The 25,406-nt window shown below is 37.8% G+C and overlaps 1 protein-coding gene across 1 annotated transcript; it reads right to left on the bottom strand.

The window, feature by feature from the left end:
- Nucleotides 1-4,595: 4,595 nt before the first annotated feature.
- Nucleotides 4,596-5,138, bottom strand: LOC147633460 (germin-like protein subfamily 2 member 4). The gene has a single exon (XM_086805731.1). It carries the CDS (start codon nucleotides 5,136-5,138, stop codon nucleotides 4,596-4,598), a length of 543 nt encoding a protein of 180 aa, XP_086661857.1.
- Between the last annotated feature and the right edge of the window lie 20,268 nt (nucleotides 5,139-25,406).

The raw sequence follows: 25,406 nt of genomic DNA on the forward strand, positions 1-25,406 counted from the left end.
AAATTCTTTTATGCATCATTTTATGCACAAAAATCAATATTGGTGAAAGTAACACTTTTATAATAATAATAAACTTCTTTTATGCATCATTTTATGCACAAAAATCAATATTAGTGAAAGTAACACTTTTATAATAAAAAAAATTCTTTTATGCATCATTTTATGCATAAAAATAAATATTGGTGAAAGTAACACTTTTATAATTAGAAAAAATTCTTTTATGCATCATTTTATGCATAAAAATTAATATTGGTGAAAGTAACACTTTTATAATTTAAAAAAAAATCTTTTACGCATCATTTTATGCATAAAAATCAATATTGATGAAAGTAACACTTTTAGAATAAAAAAAATTCTCCAATATGCATCTTTCTATGCATAGAAATTAATTCTAATGGAAATAACACTTTTATAATAAAAATATTTCTAATATGCATTTTTCTATGGCTAGAATGAAAATAACACTTTTAGAATACACAAATGGTGGGGATTACTCTTTTTGAATAATAAAAGATAAAACTTATTTCACAAAATTTAAGAAAAATTTTCCATAACCTCTTTTTTATGGCTGACCATTTTTTAATTTTTTCTATCCTCAAGTTACTTAAAAATTATCCCAAATGGTTTAAAGCATTCTAAAGTAATCAAATTCCACTTTTAAAAGAGAAACAATATGAAAAGTTTAATTCTAACAATTTGATTACTTATCTAGGATAAAGAAAGGTTGAATTTAAGAATGAAGAGAGGGGGAAAGCCTTTCCAACAAGGCATAACACCATTTTTTCATTTTAAAGAAAATAAAAATTAGAAAACCATTAAAAGGAATAAAGAAGTAGGATTTCTAACTTACATGAATTTCTGTGAGCTTTCCTTTGGCTTGATGGTTTGAGGGATCTACTCTTGTTTGCAACAAGAGTGGCCACCAATTCTTTTGAAGAGGGAAAGGTCAAAAACTAATGAATTATCAATAAATTCACTGTTTTTGGCTTTGGGGAGGAGTAGAGTAACAGTGCATAAAACACTATTAAGCTTCTACAAAGGGGAAGACTTCTATTTATAGGAAAAAGTGAGCTTCTAACCAAGAAAACTGATTCTAGAATTTTTCAGATCAGTTTGGTCAATTTTTGACCATTTTTGGGTCAGTTTAGCTTACTTTTTGGAACTAGACTTGAATTAGGAGAGAGAGGAGAGATGAAATATCTCAATATTTGAGAATTTAAAACTCCACCACACATGTGAAATAGGCGCCTCCTTCATGAGGGGGAATCCCCACTCCGAGGTGTCAAAAATTCATTTTTTTAGTATTTCCTTTGGTCCTTAGTCCACTCTTCATCTTATGTGAGTATTTACTCATTTTGGGGGATAGAGAGAGAAGGAGCAAGATGGAGAGGGAGAGAGAGAGTTTGAGTGAAAGAGAGAAAGTTTTAGTGAGAGGGAGACTGTGTTGTTGTCTTTGTATGCCGTAAGTCACGTGCATGGACATTTGATATTTTTATATGCTTTCAAAAGTTATTTTATATTAAATTTATGAGACCTTATAAATAGAATAGAGATTGCCATGTTCCACTACTCTTATTTGAGGGATACATCCCACCCCACCCACCCCTTATTTCTTTATATTGTCATAGGCTAGGCATAAACTCTATTTTCATGGGTTCACCCACCAATCCCTCTAATAATACAATGTTTGCAAGCGTCCTATTTAAAGATCTTACATCTTTCATGCACCTCAAAGAAAAAAAACCAAGATCTAATGCCCTTTTGGAGGCATGGACAACAACGTCCGAAGTGCAGGAGCTCTACAAGAATCTCACAATAGAGAAGGTGGTAACCTTATAGACAAGAACATATGCTAGTGGTGAAAGCGGCAACAACCATTGGGATGTGGAGAGCCTTTGACATCATTGAAGAGGCAAAAGAGGCACCTCTTCAAGGAGAAGTTGCCACCTTCATTGCATTAATACAATGTTTGCAAAGCGTCCTATTTAAAGCTCTTACATCTTTCATGCACCTCAAAGAAAAAAAAACCAAGATCTAATGCCCTTTTGGAGGCATGGACAACAACGTCCGAAGTGCAAGAGCTCTACAAGAATCTCAAAATAGAGAAGGTGGTAGACCTTATAGACAAGAACATATGCTAGTGGTGAAAGCGGCAACAACCATTGGGATGTGGAGAGCCTTTGACATCATTGAAGAGGAAAAAGAGGCACCTCTTCAAGGAGAAGTTGCCACCTTCATTGCAAATTTAGGGTAGTCTCAGAGAAGTCCAAGATGATAGTTAAGGTCCCACATGCTTTCATGTATTATTGCTTGTGTTCAACATCTCATAGGTGTTTGTCATAATATGTTGTAGTCTTGTAATTTTGATTTGAAATATAATGAAAGTTTCATCTTTCTATGGTATCTTTGTAAAAAAGTAGGAATGATACTATAGTACATCGAGGGAAGATAGAGAGAGAAAGATGATAGTTGAGTCCCAATAGTATAACAAGTCTCAAATGCTTTCTTGTATTGTTGCTTGTGCTCAGCATCTTGTAGGTGGTGGTCATAATATATGTAGTAGTCTTAAAATATATTGGAAGTTTCATCTTTGTATGGTATCTTTTTTTAAAAACATGCTATGAAATCGGAGTACATTGAGGGAAGAGAGGAAGAGAGAGAGCGAAAGAGTAGCGAGAGACAAAAAGAGTAGAGAGAGAAACCGCTCGCCTTAAAACCAAAAAAGCACTTGCCAAAAAAATACACCCATCTTCCACTCAATCATCACCTTCATACAAAATAATATTAGTCAGTGTACATAGCCGATTAAACAAATTAATCCTGACTATATCATACGAGAACACATAGCTGATTAAATGCATTAATTCTGGAAGATGATATAAATAAAAGGCGCATCCAAAATGAAATATCTCGAAATAAAATAATGGGCATCCCCATAGAGGTTATGACTAACAAAATCATCGTAGAAGAGGATGGTTTGTAACAAAGGGTATTTTAGGATGCACATGCACATGGGGATGGACCTAGGCACATGGTGCTTAAGGGAATTTACACATGGGGATGGACCTAGGCACATGGTGCTTAAGGGAATTTACACATGTGGTGTTAGGGACATGTGGGCCTTGGTACTATAAAAGGCACCAGCCGTAGGACTATTGCACCTTTTTGATATATTTTGACACATTATACATTGAAGCTTTCTTGGAACTTATGCTTCTATGGCTAATTCATGGCAGTCTTTCTATGTTTCGGTGGTTGCTCTCTGTTGATAAGCAGCACATGTATGTACTTCATGCAATGAGGGTAGCCTAGATCCCTTCATAAGATGCGACCTTATTTTTTCTCTAATATAAGTTGAGCACACACAATAATATCAAATGTTACACAAAAATATAACTTTTATGCCTCATATATCCACCACCTTTATAATAAAATCCATTGAAAGATTGCTCAACTATAACAAAGTGAGCATGTAAAACGCTTCTTGATATTGTTGAGTGAGATTTTTTATTCCAAATCCACCCATGCTCTAGGGAGTTGTCAAGCATGAAAATTTATGTGTGTGCACATGCGCACACGTGCATGGGTATTATGTACGTGTGTGCATATGTGTACGTGCATGTGTGTGTGTGTGTGTGTGTGTGTGTGAGAGAGAGAGAGAGAGAGAGAGAGAGAGAGAGAGATACTTTATTCTAGAATTGGACACCATGCAACAATAATAATAATTTGTTGGATTGATGTACTTAGATGTAGTTTACTATACTCAAATGAATTCAAGACACCAAAATATTTTGGCTTCCTTTGCAACATGTAATGGATACTAGAATTTTTGGCTTACAGTATTTTATTTAAAAAGTGGATCATATAATTTATTTTAGAAGTGCTTTGTGCTTGTCAAGGTAAGGTTTTAAATTCATACATGATGGTATAATGATGGTCTCTCTCTCTCTCTCTCTCTCTCTCTCTCTCTCTCTCTCTCTCTCTCTCTCTCGCTCGCGTAAAGTCTTGCGACATGCTTAGATGTTCTTTTAAAATTCAAGGGACTCTTAGGTAGAGAATGTTAGTTTGCTGTATGCCTTCAATTTAGCACACACTTTTGAGAACCCATTTCTCGTTTGTGAGAACTTTGAAGACATTAAATGCAAACTCTTAACACATCAAATCCATTTACTAAAACTTAAAAAGTAGAAGAGTTTTGTTCATCAGTAATTAAACAACTTTAAGAGTTGCATTTAGGAATTAAACAACGTTTGTGTGGGTGAGGTTTACGTGAAGTAAATAATATACTATGTGCCCAAAAGGACAATGTAAAAACCACTTTGATGGGTGAAGGTGCCAGAGGAGGAGGGAGGGATGCTAGGGGACATAGCCTAGAAGGGGAATGTTAAGGCTTATATAAGGAGAGGAGGAGGGAGGGATGCTAGGGGACGTAGCCTAGAAGGGGAATGTTAAGGCTTATATAAGGGACTAAGCATAGAATGGGATGTGTGTGATTGTTCATGGGATGAGTTGTATTTATTGACCACCCCACCACCCTCGCCGCCCCGCTCCGCTCCGCCGCCACGCTCGCCCCCTCCGGCCGAGGTATAAGATGGTCATCCTAGAAGATTAGAAGGGAGGGCGGTGCCGGTGACTTGGGACATGGAGGGGTTGTCGTTGTTGAAGGCGGAGATGGCGGTGGCGGGGCGCTCTTTGTCGACGTTGAGCTGGAAGTGAACAAGGCCACGGGGGAAAACAAAGAGCTCGCCGGCGTAGAGAGACTGCTGGAAGAGCGTGTTGTTGTAGGGCTCTATGAAGCCCACAAGCAGGGAGCCTTGGGCCAGGAAGAGCAGCTCCGTCACGTGGGGATGCATGTGCGGCGGGTCTAGCCCCTTGGGCGCAAAATCAATCCTGGCCATCGATAGCCCTTGTGGATGCAACGCCGGAAACGTAATATTGTTTGCAAACTTCACCCCGTAGCCTAGCGTCCCCATGTCTTCCGTCTTGTTCCTCAGCACCTCCGACTTGAAATCTGCGGCGTCCAACCCCTCTTCCTCGCCAGCCCTCACCACCACCCTTGGATCTACTTCCCCTAGTAGCACCTCCACTCTCTCTAAGCCCCCCCCTCCTCCTCCTTGGCTTGAGGCTATGGCTGTCATTAGGACCATATTAAGCATGAGTTTTGTGCTCAAGGTGGCCATGTTGTAAGGCTATACTCTAAAGCTTTCAATATGCAAGGTTGGAGACTTCCAAGCTTCTTTGTTTATATCACATTGCAGGCTCATTTGGAGAGGTTATCACTCACACTTTCTGTATGAGTGCCTTTCACATATATGGGGTCTCTCCTCCCCTCTTTGTCTACCCCTAGCCTTTGGCTTTTGAACTCACATCATGCATAGCATACCACATGTAAACTCCTCCTCTTTATGAAATGAGACACATAGCAATGACAGATGCATGCTTGCCCTTTTTCCTTTCTATCCATGCTCACACTTGCCACACTTAGCTACTTTATCAGGCTGACATTTGACCTTCACGATCTTCCTTACTTTGGCTCCATGGAAAATATGATTGCCAAAGAGATCTTGGTAAATTCAAGATAATTTCTTTGTACCTTGGATCTCTATAGAAACAAGCCTAATGAGAACCCTCCCCTTGATCTCACAAAACGAGGCAACAAAAATTCAAGAGCTCAATTAAATTCCACACCCCCTTCATAAACTTAGGATAAGAAGCTAAATATAAAGATTTTGCGAAAATAAATTTTGAGATACAATAGGACAACTATGTATTAACATAAGATTCCTGATTAGATAATTTTTGCCCATTTTTGCATGAGCATTAGAAATGCTCTATTGGTGATCCGTATCCCCTTTTTCCCTTTTGACTAAAAGGGTTGAAAATGAAAATGAGATAGGTGCGACTAGATTTCTTATAATTTGAATAAGTATTAAGAATTATTGTTGTGTTAATTTAGTGTTAATTTGTAGAATTGACTTAGAGGTACCATATTTCTTCATAAGTAGATTTAAAATAATATAATCTTTATTTTTTAACTTTTTTAATAAATGCAATTGTGTGGTCATGATAAAATATTCTTAAACATGACAAGCTACATGAGTTATCTTCACTTTGTGCCTAGATTTTGTTAAGGTGTATCCATGTTTACTGAGGTTTTGAAATTTTTTAATGAGGCTATCAACTTGTGAGAGGCATAAATTTTGCATCTCTTATTAAATGGCAAGAATGTTTATTAGATGGAAAATTTCTTATGCATCCCTTATTGAATTACAACAAAGTTCATTGCAAATGGTCTCATTATAATCTCTCTGTGTTTTTCATAAAAAAAATACTACTTTCTTTGTGTTTTTAATAAAAATATTACTTTCCATCTCTTTTGCCAATGTAAAGTGGTCAAAAATCTCTTCAATGTTGTTGCAGTAATTCTTAAGATTTCATAGAGACGTGCTTATTCTCTATGAAAAGAATCAACATCACGGGTTTCAAGCTTGAGGTCTCATAAGTGCATTTCGATTATTCCCTTTATTTGATCAATGTGTGTCGACTTACTTTTTGTTAACGATAAATTTATATGAACTGCATATACACTAAAAAGTACATAAAATCATTAAAGTTATATATATATATATATATAACGTATTAGAGAGAGAGAGAGAGAGAGAGAGAGAGAGAGAGAGAGAGAGAGAGAGAGAGAGAGAGAGAGAGGTTCTTGTGCAACCTAAATTTCATCATCACATGGGACAATGTGCTAAGAAAATACATGCTAGAGATAGCTAAAGGATCGTGGAAGAGATGGTGGCAAGTTTTTATAGATGGCAACAAACGGTGACAACAGTGAGGCATTTATGTGTTATGAGTGAGAGCAACATGATAATGAATGTTACACTTTGGTAGCAACAACAAGGATGACATAATGCTTCTTATGTGTTCATGCTATGATATTCACATGAGCTTGACCTTCCAAAATCTATCAATCTACATTCTTATATAAGTGAATTTCTCATAAGGAAAAAACACAAGCCATTTTTATGTCAATTAAGTTGTGCATGTCTACTTACTCTATCTTCTTGAGAGAGAGAGAGAGAGAGAGAGAGAGAGAGAGAGAGAGAGAGAGAGAGAGAGAGAGAGAGAGATTTAAGAGTAGAGTGTGTGATTCTTGGTGCATGTCCCTCTTGTTCATTGTGTGAGAGTGAGTGAGAGTGAGAGATGTGAGATCTTACAAGGAAGTGGAGTATCTTCTTAGTGGTCACAAAATGAGGAACCAGAGCTTAGTGCTAGAAACCACTCATGGAGCTTGAGGCTATGAATCTCGAGCCGAGAGAAAGGTAAGTCCCCTACGTGGTTATTTGTTCCACTTTTTCTAGAATGGTGGAGAGGTTGTGAATGAACCATAACACATGCTTTTATTTTGTTCCAAGAAAGTGACCCTTCATTCAACCTCTAAGTTTGGTGCATGCCATCTTCCACCCAACTTGCTTGGTGGGTCCATTCAATTTGAGGTGAGCCATTATATTGAATTTGATTAGTGGGTTCTTTAGATGTGAGATGAGCCCATTACTACCTTATTGACTTCTAAATAGTTATCTAGGTTAAAATATTCTTTTATTGGAGGGTGAGAGACTAAGTGCCTCCCACTTGGCATCTAGAAGAACATTCCTCCCAAGCCAAGGGGGTCTTAGTAATTACTTTTTAACACCGGAAGGATTTGCGATTAATAAATCAAAGTTAATTTCTATAAGTTGGGTTGCAGCAAAATTTCAACTTTTACAAGTGTGTAAATCCAACTAATAGTTAAGAAGATCTATTAACTTCCTTAACTAAATGCTTCAATCAAGAAACATAGGAGGAGAGCTTGGATCCATCCATGGTATCCCCCATGATCCAGCCACCACCCTACCACACTCGATCTCAGGGATGGTTCACCTTTATTGTCCTTATTAATTAGTCACTCAAGTTTGTTTCCTTTTACAACACACAGAAAAACTATCCTTTGATTAATAATCAATTCACCTTCATTTAATCTCCCCACATGTGGGTTCTTAAAAAAGTTCAAAGATAATCAAACAATTCTCTTTTCCAAAAAAAAAAACAACCATGACATAATCCCCTTCTTTCAAGGGAACTTCTTACCATATCCTTTAAAAAATTCCCATACTGCATTCATGTCTTACCTTGGTACTCAGACCTAGGTACATTTGTGGAATAATCAAAACCTACCGTCTAAACCTTGGGACTTTTGAATATAAATGGACTCTTCTAGGAATCACAGTGTCAGAACCCATTCACATGGGATGTATCTTTGAGACCTTGTCTTAAACTTAAGGAGTGTGGTTGGGATAGAAAAAATCATAAATAAATACATAATCCCCAACACAAAGAGGGAAATACACTTCATAAGCTAGAGAAGAATGAACAACATCATCTAGATTTGACATTTAACAACCATACCACATATATATCGATCTATGGCTTCCCAAAATCCAAGGATTCAATTTTATTTCTAACATTATTTATGAACTTTAAAACTTTCAATCAAATTTTTATAATATAATCATGCATCCCATCTCTTTAGTCATTACATAAGAGATCAAAATAAGAGATCAAAACTATGTCACATTTTTATCACTTTTCCACCTAGTCTACCACCTAGACTAACTTTTCTTATGCATGAGACTAGATTGTGAGTTTACAATAATGCCATTTGGATTAACCAATGCCCCTATTACCTTTAATCGACTAATGTAGGAAACCTTCATAGAGCATCTAAATGATTTTTTAAATCTTCTTTAATGTTATTTTGATCTACTCCAAGGATTCCACAGATCATGAGAAGCATGTGTGTAAATTCCTAGAAACCCTTAGAAAGCACAAGCTTTCTGCCAAGAAGAGTAAGTGTACCTTCTTTATTGATTGAAATGAATATCTAAGGTTCATAGTGTCAAAGGATGGAATATCAGCTCATCTCACAAAGGTGCAAGCTGGTATTGATTGGCCATAATCGACGGTAAAGGAAGTTAGAGGATTCTTAGGTGGTATCTGATCTTTATTCCCCCATAAATTGTTTCTCCTTCAATAGAGCTTCTCAAGAAGGACAATAAAGGAAGTCAAAGGATTCTTAGTTATTCCTTGATATGCCAAAATTGATTCTTGTTTAATAGAGCTTCTCAAGAAGGATATTCCATTTTGATGGTCTTCGATGTGTCAGAGTGCCTTTGATAAGTTTAAGGTCATGTTAGTATAATTTAGAAATCTCTTCGAAGTCATCACATATCCAAGTGGAATTGCCATTGGTGGAAACCTAATGAACGAAGGAGGTCTCATAGTATATGAATCTCAAAAATTGAGACCACATGAAAGGAACTACGATGTCCATGATTTGGAGTTACTTGCGATAGTGCATGCCTTGAATCTTGGCGACGTTATCTTATTGGGCAGAAGATCATAAGAGCTTAAAGTGGATTTTCACTCAAAATGATCTTAACATGAGGCAAAGACGATGGATGAAAACCCTTCAAATAAGTCAAGAAAAGAAAATGTAGTAAGCCTACTTGCTTGTGGTAAACGTAATTTCAAATCCCTTACCCAACGAAGATTATCAAGAAGATAGGATCAAATAACTTTTTGCCACATGAAAGAAAGACAGCCTAAGAAGTGAAGAAAGTTCAAGGATTTCGATTAGAGGATGGATGCCTCTACTTTAATAATTAGTTATGTTCTTGAAGAAGGAGATCTCAAGAGAAGGATTTTAAATAAATCTCATGATAGCCCTATAGCAAGGCACCCTAGCTATGTGAAGACTTTCATGGTTATAAAGAAGAGTTTCTTTTGGGCTAGACTTAAGGACTCTTCTACAGCATGTTCAACATTACTTGGTTTGTTAAAAGATCAAGGCTAAAAGAGTAAAAATGCCAGGAAAGTTGCATCCTTTAGACATCCCTTAGATGAAATGAGAGTGCTTAAGCATTGAATTACCTTTGATTAATGCATGATATAATTCCATCTTGGTTGGTCTAGATTGCTTGACAAAAGTCACTCATCTAATTCTAGTGAGAAATACCTGCACTTGATATTGCTAAAGTATTTTTGAAGGAAATATTCAAAGTCCATGGATTGAATAAAAGGATAAATCAGTGTGATTAAGATGCTAAATTCATATCCCGCTTTTAGACTAGTCTCTTTGAAGTTTGGGTACCTCTCTGGACCTTAGTACTACTAATCATGATGATAGAGAGAGGGTAAACTTGGTTATCAAAGATATGATGCGAGCATTCTATCAACGAGAACCTAGAAGATGGATGAACTATCTACATTTAGTAGAATTTTCTTACAATGCATCTTATTGTCAAAGCATAGGAATGAGTCCATTTAAGGTACTTTATGGACAGTATTGTATTATGCCATTAAATTGGTTGATTCATTGATTAGAGTGGGTGTCAAAGAAAATGCTAGATGAAATGGATCATCAAATAAAGGAGGACATAAAAGCTCCTCACCAGGATAGACAAAAATAATATACTGATTTAAAGAGGACTACCATATAGTTTGTTGATGATGGTGATATGGTTTTTCTTCGTGTTAAACCAAGGAAAGTTCAATCTCCTTGGGAAGTATAAGAAAATATCACCCACATATTTTAAACCATATGTGATTACTGGGAAAGTCAGCTTAAGAACTTTAACTTCCTCCATACTTGAACATCCACAATATCTTTCATGTGAGTTTATTGAAAAAATATGTCCCAAATCCGAGTCATATATTAGATGATGAGTAGGTTTCTTTTCCCACTCAAGGTCAAGTGAAATTGGAACTAGAGGCAGTTTTGGACATCAAAGGACACAAGATCTTAAAAGAATATCTAACCAAACGAAAGTTTTTCCCGACTCAAGGTACTACATGGGAGAAAGAGGAAGAGTTAAGAAAAGATTATCCCCAATTTGCAAGATGAGGACATCTCGGATCTTCGTGGGAGAGAATGTAATGTCTCTCGTCGCTTCTCCTAATGTACTTAAGATATTAATTTCTAAGGTATATATTTCTAGTGAGAGAATGTGACTTTTTAGTAAGATATGCATTTTAATGAGAAACTTGGAGGCCTGAGTAATTGAGAAATTAGAAAATAATGTTTAAGGTCAATACTCAAGTTGCTATGTGCATAAATTAATTGGGTTTTTTCCATATGCACATGTGCACAGGCACATGTGCACCCCCTACACATTGGAGTTAGAGAAAGAAAAAATGATAATAATATAAGAAACGTTTCTAGAAGGAATAAATGAGATATTTTTAGAAAAATTAAATGATAATAACTATCCATAAAAATATGTGAGAATGTATTTGTGCATTAGCCTTGAATTTTTTTACAAATAGTGTATCATTTTTAATTAATCCAAGGTTAAATGGGTGAAAGACTAAAGTCTAAGGTTGGAAGGTCAAGTGTAAAACCTTGGAAGTAATTTTTGAAAAGCAAAATAATTATTAATGTGTAGATAAGCATGGTGAACTAATAGATAACTTTAATTATGCATAAATATGAGAGTTAACTAGATGTATGGGTGAGGAGTGGTTGAGTGCATGGAAAATGGGTGGATACATAAAGTTTAAGGTTGAGTTGCATGGGATATTATGGGCTACCAACCTTGAGTGAACTAAGGGTGCATGTAAAGTATGCAACCATGATATTCACCTATAAAAGGGGCCCCTTCTCATGCAAAATTTGTTGGATATGATAATTCAGCTATGAAGATTGATCAAAACATACTCAAGGTGGATCAAAGCATGTACAAAACATCATGAATATGAGGGACAAAAACTGGTATATGTAGAAAATTACTTTGAGATTAACACAAGAAGACACTAATTATGATTAGGCATGAACCAAACCTACATAATCACTTGATCATCACGACTTGTATCTTATTTAGAGACTCCTCTACCCTATTTTTAGTTGCATGAGTTGCATGAACAACATGCACCAACCATTTGTAGGCTTTACACACCAACCACTGAAGGAGTTGGGATTACAGTTATCCAACAATCCCCCCTTAAGACCAACTTACAAGAACATGAACAAGACTAACATACCTCCTTGACACAATGAGTAAGAGTCCCCCCTTAACAACAACATAGGGTTGTGTACTCTCCTCTACAACTCGTCATGTTGGAACAACATAAGTCTTGACTCAACCACATACATGACATAATCTAAAAAGCATACTCATCATCTACATCTTTTATACTAAGACTAGAACAAAGATTTGTTTCTTCTTGTTGGTTGACTTCTTCAACCACATGTGCCTTTGCTAGCGGTAGCACTTTGAGGATGGATGATTCGTCTTTCCACAATACTCAGAAGGATGTTTGGAGAAACAATCCTTAGTAAGATGATTTGTACGACCACAAATAGTACACTTCTTCTTTGCCGATGTCGTAGTAATAGCATATGCATAAGGATCTATCACATCCTTTGTAATCTTCTTGTCTTCTTCCTGTAAAGAATTTATGATACTTTCCAAGGAAGGGACTGGCTCCTTCTCTTTAAGTACCGTCACAATTTGCCTAAAACTTGAAGGTGAGCTTTTAAGCAGGATAGCAATAGCATCTTCTTCAGGAACAGGAGACTTAACATAAACCAATTGTGTCATTAAGCTCTTCAACCTGTTAATCACAGCTGTTAAATTTTCATTACTCTCCATGGTTAGATCAAAGAGTTGCATCTTCAAACTGATCTTGGAATGCTTTGCCTTTGCACCAAAAGTACATTCTAGTAATTCCCAAGCTTCCATAGCTGACTCAACATCATCAATATAATGAATAAAATCATCTTCTAAAGCAGTAATGATAATACCAAGTGCTTGCTCATCTTTTGCTTGAAGTGCAGCCATTGTAGCTCTTGTAATTGCAACAGAAATACCTGCTTCATCATCAGAAAGTGGCTTGACCGTACTCCACAAATTTTTCTTCATGAGGTAGCCCTTCACCTTGATTTGCCAGGTATGAAACCCAGTTCCGTTGAATTTGTCGGGGAATTTGGAGCTCATGATGATGAAATATGATGCTTGATGTTGATAATTTACTCATATAGATGATTTAAGCCCAAATAAAAAAAATATCATCAATATAAATCAAAATAATAATCACCATGTTGCGGGAGCAAAAAAGGCAAAAAACAGGTGACTGGAAAATAGCTCCGTACAGCAACTCCGCTGGACCAAATACTTCAAGATTCGGTATGCTCAATCCTCACATGATGGTCTTGAATCACCTAAAAGGAATTAGGCCAATTCATTGAGACGAAGGCGAATTGTTGCGATGAACAAAAAACGGGCTACGTTGATGGCGATGAGAAATTCATGGAGCTGCGATGAAATCCGCCTATGATCTTCGATTTAGGGCATGCGTGGTGGGAGCAAAGCTAAAAGCCTATATCAAAATATTGGAGTATCATCTCCTTAGATGCAAGCATGGAAGCAATCTACAGCATGCTATCCAAACAGAGAAAAACTGGCTGAATCCTCACATGATGGTCTTGAATCACCTAAAAGGAATTAGGCCAATTCATTGAGACGACGGCGAATTGTTGCGATGAACAGAAAACGGGCTACGTTGATGGCGATGAGAAATTCGTGGAGCTACGAGATGAAATCCGCCTATGATCTTCGATTTGGGGCATGCGTGGGAGCAAAGCTAAAAGCCTATATCAAAATATTGGAGTATCATCTCCTCAGATGCAAGCATGGAAGCAATCTACAGCATGCTGTCCAAACAGAGAAAAACTGGCTATGGTGATTAAGAGATTGATTAAGATTTTTGCTAATCAACTAAACCTAATTGGGTCATGCTCTAATACCAAATGTTGGATATGATAATTCAGCTATGAAGATTGATCAAAACATACTCAAGGTGGATCAAAGCATGTACAAAACATGATGAATATGAGGGACAAAAACTGGTATATGCAAAAAATTACTTTGAGATTAACACAAGAAGACACTAATTATGATTAGGCGCATGAACCAAACTTACATAATCACTTGATCACGACTTGTATCTTATTTAGAGACTCCTCTACCCTATTTTTAGTTGCATGAGTTGCATGAACAACATGCACCAACCATTTGTAGGCTTTACACACCAACCACTGACCACTAGCCTAACAACCACACATTAAATTGGACTAAGGAGTTGGGATTACATTTATCCAACAAAATTTACGAATGTTTATCTTGAGAGAAGAGAGTACTTTCTACATTGTTTTCAATGTTGTACCTGTCCCTCTCGGTCATATGTTAGCATTACCTAATGGGTTTTTCGGTCATGGTCTTGGTAGCTACACCTTAGACTTCGAGATATCCGGAAGGTGGAATTTGAAGGATGCCTTCCATGAGATGAATTCCGAGGATTGATTCTCGAAAGTGGACATGGGGAAGAAACATCATGGTGTAGTACTGACTTCTTCCCATGTTGCTTGGCTGGTTGTTAGAGGACATCATGATGGTGAATAACCGATCTTGCAGTTGGTCATAGTGCTTTTGGAGAGCCATGGAATATTCTTCCAATGCTTCCAATAGCTATACATCCTTCTTATGTTGGTCGGTGAGGGGTTGCTGAGTCTCTTCTGTTGGCTAAGGTGAGGATGGCTCTGCCTCTTCTAGTGATATACCTGCTACATCTGGTAGGAGTACCGAGATGGGCGGCAAAGGTGTTGCCCATGATCCTTGAATATGTGCCTTCTTGTGTTGTTTTCCTTCGGAGATTGTAGTGTTGTTGGTACGTTCAGAACCATACTGTCTTCTTTAAATTGTTCGGTTGGTGTCATTGGTAATGCATCGTCCTTGTGTAGGTTGGTGGTTTCTTTGCCCTTTCCTTTCATAGCAACTATCTTTGTCCCTTGAACTTTGATTGTCGGGGTATCGAGGAGTGAATTTTTGTACTTCATGCCTTGATCACCAATGTGGTGAGAAAAATGGTTTTCTCTCTGGTTGCTGGTTGTGCTGGTTGCTGGTTGCTGGTTATTGGTGGCTTGTCCCTTTGTTGTAAGGATACTGGTTGGCGTCCCTTGATGGTTGTCCTTCATCAATGAAATTGCTTCAAGATTGTGGATGGGCTCCATAAGTTGTGTGCTTCTTTTTGGGGTGATGGTAACTTCTGTGGTCTGGGAGAAGAATAGAAGGAGCTATGGGCTCTAGGCGATGCGAAGTGTAAGGTTTTTTAGGGGGGTGGGTATACATTCAGGTGGTACTTTAGTTATGGGTTTGGGGATGGGATTTTCTACAGTGGGAATGTTGCTCTTGGGGATATAGATGGTATTCTTCATGACTGTGTGCAGAGCAAATGGAAGGGAAGAGAGAGTGTAGAGAGGTGAGGGCTTAGAGCTTGCGGTGGAAGGGGTTACTATATGCAAAGAAACAAAGAAAGTTGTATTAGTTATATCATGTGGGGGTTTAAAAAGAGTTACCATGTAGCATTGGCACGGAGTGAATGTCGATTCTTGATGGTACTACATTATGTCAGTTAGCACTTGCGGTGGATCTTTCATGATTGTTAGGTGAGGAGTGAAATTATGGAGGTGTGATGGATGCCCAGGTATTGGATTAGTGGGGTTGTTGCATTGATGAATGGATTCGGTGCATGATATGGCTGCATGCGGTAGCCGTTGACTAGCTTCTGAAACCGCTGACCATTGAGTGTGCCAAGAAGGAAAGTGCCATCATATAATTTTTTGATAATCCAGAATGGTCCTTTCCACCGGAGCTTTAATTTTCTGGGATGGGGGCCCATCTGCCGAGAGAGGAATAAGAGAAATGGCTCTTCTTCTTTGAATATCCAGAACTTGGAGTGATGGTCAACCCATTTCTTCCTTCTCTTCTGGATCACCTTGGTGAAAAAAAAAAATTGGAAGCGTGTTTCATCCAAGGCAAGGAGTTGATCTAGATGATGCTGTAAGGATTCTTCTGGGCTTAACTTTTCTGAAATGGCAATGCGGAGACTTGGTACTAAGAATTCCATTGGGACCACTGCTTCTGTGCCATATACTAATTTTAATGGAATCATTCTGGTGGTAGAGACTTTGTATGCTGTGCGAAAAGCCCATAAAGTTGAATATATCTTTTCATCCTAATCCTTGTGATTTTGATTGACCTGTTTTGTGAGATGTTGGGTGACCAGCAGTTTGATGACATCATTGACAAAGTGTTTGCCTTGGTCACTAATCAACTCGATGGGACATCCTAAACGAGTGATGATCATCTCATAGAGAAATTTGGCAGTTGATTGTGCAGTGTTATCTGGAGAGCATCAGCTTCTACCCACTTAGTGTTGTAATCTGTGGCTCCTAAGATATACTTGTGACCGACAAAACGGGTTGGAGGCTTGAATGGCCCAACAAAGTCGAGGCTCCATTTCTGGAATGGTTCTAATGGGAGTACTGGATTGTGGTAGCATTATGTCCCTATATGTTGGTTGGCCGAGACGTTGATAGACATCACACTGTTTGCCCAGTTGTAGGCATCACCAAGTATTGTGGGCCACCAGAGTCCTACTTGGAGGATTTTCCACCTGGTGACATCTCCGGCGAAGTGTTCTCCACTAATCCCTTGGTGTGCTTCTCTAAGTATAGCTTCCTGCTCATGTGGTGGTATGCATCTTTGGAGTATTTGGTCAATCCCTTTCTTGTATAGCTGACCAGCTATGATTTGGAAATGCCTGCTGCTACACAGAGAGAAATCCTCTTCCATTGATCCCTGGACAAAATCATTGTCCATCAGACCTGTGTGGCAATGAATGTTAGCATTTCATCATACCGTGTCTAGGGAATTGGGATGCCGGCATCAGTTGTAAATAGGCCAACATCCAGCAGGTCATCTGCTACTCTAGTTGGGGCTGCTTTGAACTCCAAGCGGGAAAGATAGTCCGCCACTATATGATTGGCACCTAGTGTGTGGACTATTATGAAGTCAAATTCTTGGAGTATCAGTATCCATCTAGCCAGTTTTCCTACTATACTCTGCTTATGAGTATCCATCTACCAGTTTTCCTGCTATACTCTGCTTATCTACCAAGTACAATAAGGCAAAGTGATTGACATGGAAGGTAAATTTATCACCCAACAAGTAGTGCCTGAACTTTGTAACTGAGTAGATCATACCCAGGGCTTTCCTATGTGTGGTGGATTAGTTTCGCTCAGCATCAAAGAGCCTTCGACTCGCATAGTAGACAAGCCGAAACCATTTCTTCTCTACTTCTTGCATGGGTGCCAATTGCTACATTAGAGGCATCAACGAAGACATGAAATGGCAGTTCCCAGCTTGGGGTTTGGACAATGGGTGCATTGGGATAGCATAAGCTTGAGGTGTCGAAATGCAATGCCGCATTCTGATGTCCAACTAAAAGAAACCTGCCTTGACTACTTTGTGAGAGGTTTTTTTAAATGGACCATCTATTGATTCAAAGGGATTGCTACATGGGCGAGGTATTTGAGCATTCTGTTATGCTATCTTACTTGTCCCAGAAAGCTTCTCAACTCTTGGTCATTTGTTGGAGTTGGGGCTTTGCGAATCACCTCGACCTTATCTGGGTTGACTACTATTCCTTGCTTAGAAATGATGTGGCCTAATAGCATTCCGCTCTGGACAACAAAAGCACATTTTGCTGGGTTCAAGCTTACTTTGGAAAGTCTGCATTTGGCAAGAAAGAGCTGTAGATGCATCAGATGTTGAGATATTTTTCCAAAAACACTAAAGTCATCAATGAATACCCTCATAAAGGAGATGAGAAAATCAGCAAAGATTTCCTAAACCATGCACTAAAATGTAGCAAGAGCATTCTTCAAACCAAAGGTCATGACATTTGATGAAAAGGCTCCCCATTCTGTGATGAAAGCAGTCTTCTGCCAATCTTCCGGGGCCATTTGAACCTGGTTGTATCCACTAAACCCATCTAGGAATGAGTACATCTCGTGTCCTGCCACACTGCATCAAGCAAAGAATCTAGGAATGGCAAAGGAAACGGATTTGAAATGGTAGCAGCATTTAGCTTCCGGTAATCTACATAGACCCTTAACTTTTGATTTTTCTTGGGGACGATCACGATCGGTGATAGCCATATGGCTCGATCGATTGGGTATATGAACCCAACTTGAAGGAGTTTATCTATTTCTTCTTTTACCCTCTTGGCATAGTTTGGGTTCATCTAGTATCTTTGTTTCCGGATAGGGATGTCATCTTCTTTTAGGTTGATTGGTGCTGATAGAAGCTGGGATCAATCCCTTTCATGTCAATGTAGCTCCATGCAAAGACATCTTTGAAGGAAGTGAGCAGCTCCCAGATTTTTTCATTGAACTCGTTGTCCGGCTTTGCACTAACCCTAACCATCTTAGGGTCATCACTAGTGCTCAAGTTCATTTCTACCAATTCATCTTCTTTGACTCTTTTGGAGTGCTTGAGGTCTCTGTCAAAAGATTTTTCTATTGCAATCAGCTGCTATTGGGGGTACTGCCTTCCTCAGCTAGGGTATCATAGAAATCTTATGGTTCCTCTAAATTGTCTCCTTCCATCCATGGAGAAGATTTTTCTTTGAAGTCCTCACTTACATGTGGAGTGCTGGGTCGATATCTGTCCATGATCCAGACTACACCTACTTCAAACAGACTGATTGAATTAGCATTTTGCTAGAGATATTCTTCTTCATGCTCGAAGTCTAGTCCTTCGAGCATGTTGATTCCTTCGTCTATTTCTGGACGGGATGGTTTTTCCACTTTTTTCCTACTGGTGACGGAGATCTTGATCTTCTTCTTCCCATGGCGAATAGTGATTATATCTGTGTCCCAATCCTGCTTAATCCATGCTTGGGGCGGAGCCAGGGTCTGTCGAGCAACATTGGATAGGCACCTTTGACATCTTCCATCCGGAGCACTACTACTGCTATCTGGAAACTATATCGGGAGACCTCTAGTGTGAGCTCCCGGATTAATCCGAGTGGCTACACTTGCTGCTAATCTGCCATTTTGACAGCAAATGGTGCAGGTTCCCATTTTCTCAACCCGAGCATGTGGTATGTTGTATCTGATAGGATATTAACACCGAAACTACCATCTAGCAGAACTTATACTATATCCACTCTGGCCAACTTGACCTGAATCATTGGAATGGCTTGTTCATATATGATGGGTTTTGATGTAGTTTCTTCTTGCTCTAGATTGAAATCTTGTGGTGGCTGCAGGGGTGGCATCTCCTCTTTCTAAGATTTAAGGCTATCAATTAGCTGTTCCCTAAAACTTGGAACAAGTGTGAGTAATTGTTCCAATGACATATGTATTGGTGGCTACTATTTCAGATCTTCCCAGAGATCATACAGCTTTTAGGTGGATTCTGTGATCCTTCTTGGTGTAGTTTTCCTGCTCTTGTTCTTTTGCACCTTCTTCTAGCCACGGTGTCTCTGTACCTGGCATTGGCCGATGCATCTTTACTAGCAAGGGCATTTTGCTTTCTTCTTCTAGGTTTATTTCTGGAACATTGATTTGGGATTCCAAGTCACAGATTGACTTGAGTTTTTCCAGGTCTTTTCTCTACAGTGCCTCTTTAGCTTGTTGCTCCTCCACCCAAGCAGAGACCGTCCTCGGACTTTGTGTTGTTCTTGCCAAGTGACTCCTTTTGGCTTCCCCTTCTTTTTTGGGGTCGATTTCTGTGCCACCTCCAGAGTCTTGAACTGTCTGGATTTGGTCAATGCCATGGCTAATGATTTGGTTGGTTCTGTGGTTGGATGGTTTTCTTCTTGCTCGTCTAGAGCTTGGATTTCCACCGCATTGACTGCAGGTGGACCAGACGTGGAAGCCTAAGCTCCCTCTAATTCTTCTTTATGCTTTTTCCATAGTTCACATTCTGACTTCATGTGGCCTTGGCCACGGCAATAAAAGCATGTAACTCTAGATGGGCCTTGGGGAACCAGTCGCGTCTCTAGGCAGAAAATTTTCACGTTCAATAGTTCCTAGCCCATAGTACCTAGGAATATAATCATATAAAATCCATATGGACTCTCAGTTGAAGATCAACCAACAAGATCCATGTAAAAGAGCCATGAACTCATCTGTTTTGAAGACCAGCAAGGCCAATCAACCAAATCCATGCCCGTGTTCAGAAAACAAACTGTATGGTCAGCACCCTCTAGGATCCTTCGCAGGTCACCTAGCGCTTCACTCATAGGCCGCTTCCTTGGTCAGTAAACCTTTAAATGGGCAACCAAAGAATCTTCAGATGCTACAATTGTCATAAAGAAGGACACCTCGCACAGGATTGCCTTGACAAAAAGAAGAATTCCACATCGATGGCTCGACTCAATCTTATTGAAGAAGACGACGAAGATTCTTTCAAACAAGAGGGTAACTCTGATCTCGACTATTCAGATCAAGGTAAGTTTTCAATTCATGCTTTATTGAAAATTCAAGGGAAAATAAAAGGAAAATAAATTTCTATATTGCATAATGATGGTAGTTCGCATAATTTTATTTCTGAGAAATCATTGAAAGCACTTAACCTAGATGCATCGTACTCTAGTTACAAAGTAAAAGCTACATTTCAAGGTACTAAGTACAATTGTACCAAGGAAGTTAAAGATTTAGAATTACAAATGGGTTCACTAAAAGAAAAGAGAACATTCCTAGTGGCACCTTTACAAGGTGTGGATGTCATCTTAGGTATGCCATGGAGACATGAGCATAACCCCCATATTGACTATGACACCCATACCATATGGTTAATAAAAGATGACCAAGAAATTTATCTTCAATGCCAAAGGTGAATTAGGCCCATTTTTAACTCATACTCAAGCAAAAAGCGTTGTACGAAAAAAGGAGGACATTTTTTATTTTTGTCAACCAGCTTACTGCCCAGGATGATCAAATATGTCTAATGACCCTTTCGTCTCTAAATTCTCTAATTGCTTCATGGTCAGCTTACCACCTGGCTTACCAAGACCTCGTCTAGAAGACCATAAAATTGAAATAATTCTTAGTAGCTCACCACCATGTAAAGCTCCTTATATAGTTAACATGCTTGGGCAAAAGGAGATTCAAAGGCAAGTCGAAGAACTATTAGATAAGGAATTGATTTGACCCATTTGGTGCTCCAATTCTTCTCATTAAAAAGAATAATGGTACATATCGATTGTGTATCGATTATCGTGCACTAAACAAAATTACTATTAAGAATCGATATCCAATACCTCGATTGGATGACTTGTTAGATAAACTTCAAGGAGCCCGAGTCTTTAGCAAGATCGGCCTAAAGTCTGGTTATCATCAGATTCGAATGGACGAAGGAGATATCTTCAAAACTATCTTTAGGACCCAAACTGGCCATTATGAATTTGTAGTTATGCCATTCGGTTTGACTAATGCTCCAGCTACTTTCAACAGAATGATGAATAGGATATTCTTGTAATATCAAAAAAAAATTATAGTGTTTTTCGATGATATCTTAGTTTTCAGTAAGAATCGTCAAGAGCATAAACAACATTTAGAAAAAGTATTCTCACTTCTTCAAGAAAATCAACTCTATGTCAATCTTGAAAAGGGAAAATTTCTTCCAAGAAGAAATTGAATATCTAGGACACATTGTCTCTGCTAATGGTATTAGAGTACATCCTAAAAAGATCGAAAAAAAAAGTATTACTAATTGGCCCTAGAGTATGTGATATTCACGAACTCTGATCTTTTCTGGGATTATGTAGCTACAACAAGAAGTTCGTTAGAAATTTTGCATATATTGCACATCCTTTGACCGAACTTCTTAAGATAGCTAGACATTTTGATTGGACTAGTCGGCAGGATCATTCTTTTGTTGAACTTAAGAAAGCATTGACCCATGCACCAGTTCTTACATTGCTAGATTTTCAACAACCGTTCTTCGTTGTAGCTGATGCTAGTGGACAAGACTTTGGTGCTGTTCTTATGCAAGATGGGCATCCAATTGCTTATGAAAGTCGTAAGCTTAAACCAATAGAAAGTAATTATAGTACATATGACAAAGAATTAGCTGCAGTTGTCCATGCTTTAAGACTTTGGAAACATTATTTAATGGGATCTGAATTCTTAATTAAGACAAACCAACAAAGCATTCATCATTTGTTGACCCAACCATTGATCTCTGATAGACATATCAAATGGGCTTCATTTATCCAAAGTTTCCAACCCATGATTCAATATCAACCAAGCAAAGAAAATGTTGTGGCCGATGCTTTAAGTAGACGTCCTAGTATTCACAACATTTTTGTTATTCAAAGTTAACCATTAAGCCCTATGAGAGAATCATATGATACATACCTAATTTTTTCTGAAATTTGGACTGAGCTTGGAGACAATAATTGGAACCCTATTAGTGATTACTCATACCATGATGGTTATCTTTTCTTTCAAAAAAGATTGTGTATTACACAACCTTTCAGACAATTCAAACTGGAGGAAATGCATCAACCACCATACATGGGTCATCGAGGTGTTTTAGCTACCTTACAATTAGTATCTAGCGAATTCTTTTGGCCTCATCTCAAACAAGATATAGCAAAATTTGTGGCTGAATGTTCTGTTTAATCAGAAGATCAAAAGCTACAAAGGTAAAACCCAAGGACTTCTTACCCCCTACCAATTCCTAATGATACTTGGAAAAAAATATCCATGGACTTCATCATAAGTTTGCCTACTACATCGAGTCAACGATATGATTTGGACAATAATTGACCGTTTGAGTAAACAAGCATACTTCTTACCTTGTAAGAAAACTTTGATTTGGACAATAATTGACCGTTTGAGTAAACAAGCATACTTCTTACCTTGTAAGAAAACTTTGATTTCTCAAAACAAGCCGCAAATATATTTATAAAACAAATCTTTGTACATCACGGCTTGCCAAAAATCATTGTTTCTGACAGAGATTCAAGATTTTGTAGTAATTTTTGGATCACATTATTCTCCAACTTAGGCACTAAACTAGATTTCTCAATAGATTTCCATCCGGAAACAAATGGACAAACTGAGGTTACTAACAACACTATCTTAGATCTACTCAGAGCCTATGTTGCCCAACAACCTAACTCATGGGATAAGTACATTCATCTTCTCCAATTTGCTTACAATAATACTCCTCATTCAACTACTGGTCGAGCACCTTTCAAAACTATGTATGGAAAACTTTTGTCTATTTCAGCAACTAGACTATCTCACAAAATCGAAGCCACTGATCAATTCACTATTGATTTTATGACCATTCTGAATGACGTAAAACATTCCATTGCTCATGCTCAAGAAAAGTATGTTAAACAAGCAAATCATAAACATAAAGCTATATCTTTTGAACTTGGAGACTATGTACTTTTGAAAATTGAAAAACGTTGACTTAAAAGTGTTGAAAATTTCCGAGCTGCTGCTGCTGCTGTTAAGCTTGAACCAAGATTTTATGGACCTTTTAAAGTGATCCACAAAATTAATGATGTTGCATATAAACTTGAATTACCTTCTCATTGGCACATTCATAATTCATTTCATGTTAGCTTATTAAAACCTTTCAAAGGACAACTTTCCACTCATCCAGTATATGAAGAACCACCTCTTATTGAAGCAGACCAAGAAATTACACCAACTCGTACTGAAAACCAATATAGCAAATATTTAATAACTTTCAAAAATCATCCTCGTCGTCGTGAAGATGCAAGATGGGTGCCTGAGAAATATTTTCGTGCCTTCCCTGAGATCCTCCGTTCTTTTCAACAAACTGAAAATTGAGAGCAATTGCAAACTCAAGTAGAGGGAATGTTATGGGAATATATTTTAAGCCCTCTTTAAAATATTATTCTACCCTCTTAGATAACTCGGAGATGCTTGGATTATCTTTGCGTCATGCCAAATTATGCATGGGTGATACCATTATAAATATTAATACGTTTGGTGGATATTGACATATGCTTGGGGTCTCCAATGTTTGTTTCAGTTGGTTCGTTATGTAGGGGTGATTCTCGGGTTACTTATGCCTGGCAAACATGTGTGTGATGATGGTTTGTATGCTTATGGAATATTTATTTCACCAATTTATTGTTGGTTATTTTATAGGTCAAGAGGATTTCGAGGATTGAGGAGAAGTCGCACAAATTTATTACTTGGCACACCATTTTTATAAACAAGCTTTGTATATACATGTGCTAGCTTGTGCACATTTTGATTTATTTTGTAAAAGCCCTAGTTTATCAAGCATAGACTTGATCTTTAATATTTGGTAAAACGTGATATGCTTTTAAACCCAAGCCTCTATTTATGAGCACTCTATTTTCTAAGATAAGAGAGTGTCATGCAAGAAAAGCACCCTTTTTGTATTTTTGGAGGCTATGGCCTAAATTGAAATAAAGTATCTCATAAATGCTCATGTGTGGGGGGAAATAGGCCATACACACATGAGGGGGGATGATTGCACCCAATCTTGGAGCCGCATCTTTGTGAGTTAAGTATTTTATTTGTTTTTGAATATTTTGGTCATGATCATGTGATGTTTGATGAATTGTTTGAATTTAAATCAATTCTTGCAATTTATTTGAATTCTATCTCCCTAGAAATTTAGATCCGTGTCACAATTATGTGGCAATACTTGGCTTCTACAAACCAAACCTATTCATGGAAGCTCTTACAAAATGCATTGTCTATGATCATGTATGTATAGTCTTAATTTGCGTAATTATGAATAGATTTTATCTTGTAGATTATATTTTATTTTTTATAAAATTGTATATATGCTTTCTCTTTTTTCATCTTTTTATAGGTACAAACATGGCCAATGGAAGTGGATGACTTCACTTGTTGAAATGATGAATGGTGATGAAGACTTTGTATCTATGATGGAGATTATGGTGCAAAATGCAAAGAGAGCCAAGCAACATGAAAAAGATTCAGCAACACAAGGAATTGTTGATAGTCATGGACATGAAAGAAGGCCTTCATCACCAAAGAGGGGTGTACTATTGTGGAGAGTACAAAAGGCTATAGTCTTGGTTCTTTCACTACTACCAACTTATGATGAGATCTTTTGTGTACCTAAGAGATATCTTTAAGATGGTGCAAAACCTTTTAGAAACATATTTCAAAGAGTATCATATTGTACATTTTGAAAATTATAGATGTGTTCATGGTTGGTTCAAGAATTTTACACGTCTATGTGACTTACATCACAAAAAAGAAGAGATTTGATAAATCATTGAGGAGAATCACAACAAGATAAAACCTTTGAAGTTTTTAGGGACCGAACATTTGTGGGAACAAGATAATATCTATCAATGGTGGGTCTCCTCAAACCAAGGAAGTTAAAAGGAAAAGTTTCACAATTGTGACAAATGTTAGTATAAATATTTGAGATATTTTAGTTCATTGTATATGTTTT

This window comes from Cibotium barometz, chromosome 12 (genome assembly GCF_041138505.1).
Source record: "Cibotium barometz isolate CiBa-2024 chromosome 12, ASM4113850v1, whole genome shotgun sequence".
In the NCBI taxonomy this organism is placed as follows: Eukaryota; Viridiplantae; Streptophyta; class Polypodiopsida; order Cyatheales; family Cibotiaceae; genus Cibotium; species Cibotium barometz.

Excerpts from the sequence above, each read along its gene's own strand:
- LOC147633460 (XM_086805731.1), bottom strand. The coding sequence starts at position 5,138 with ATGACAGCCATAGCCTCAAGCCAAGGAGGAGGAGGGGGGGGCTTAGAG.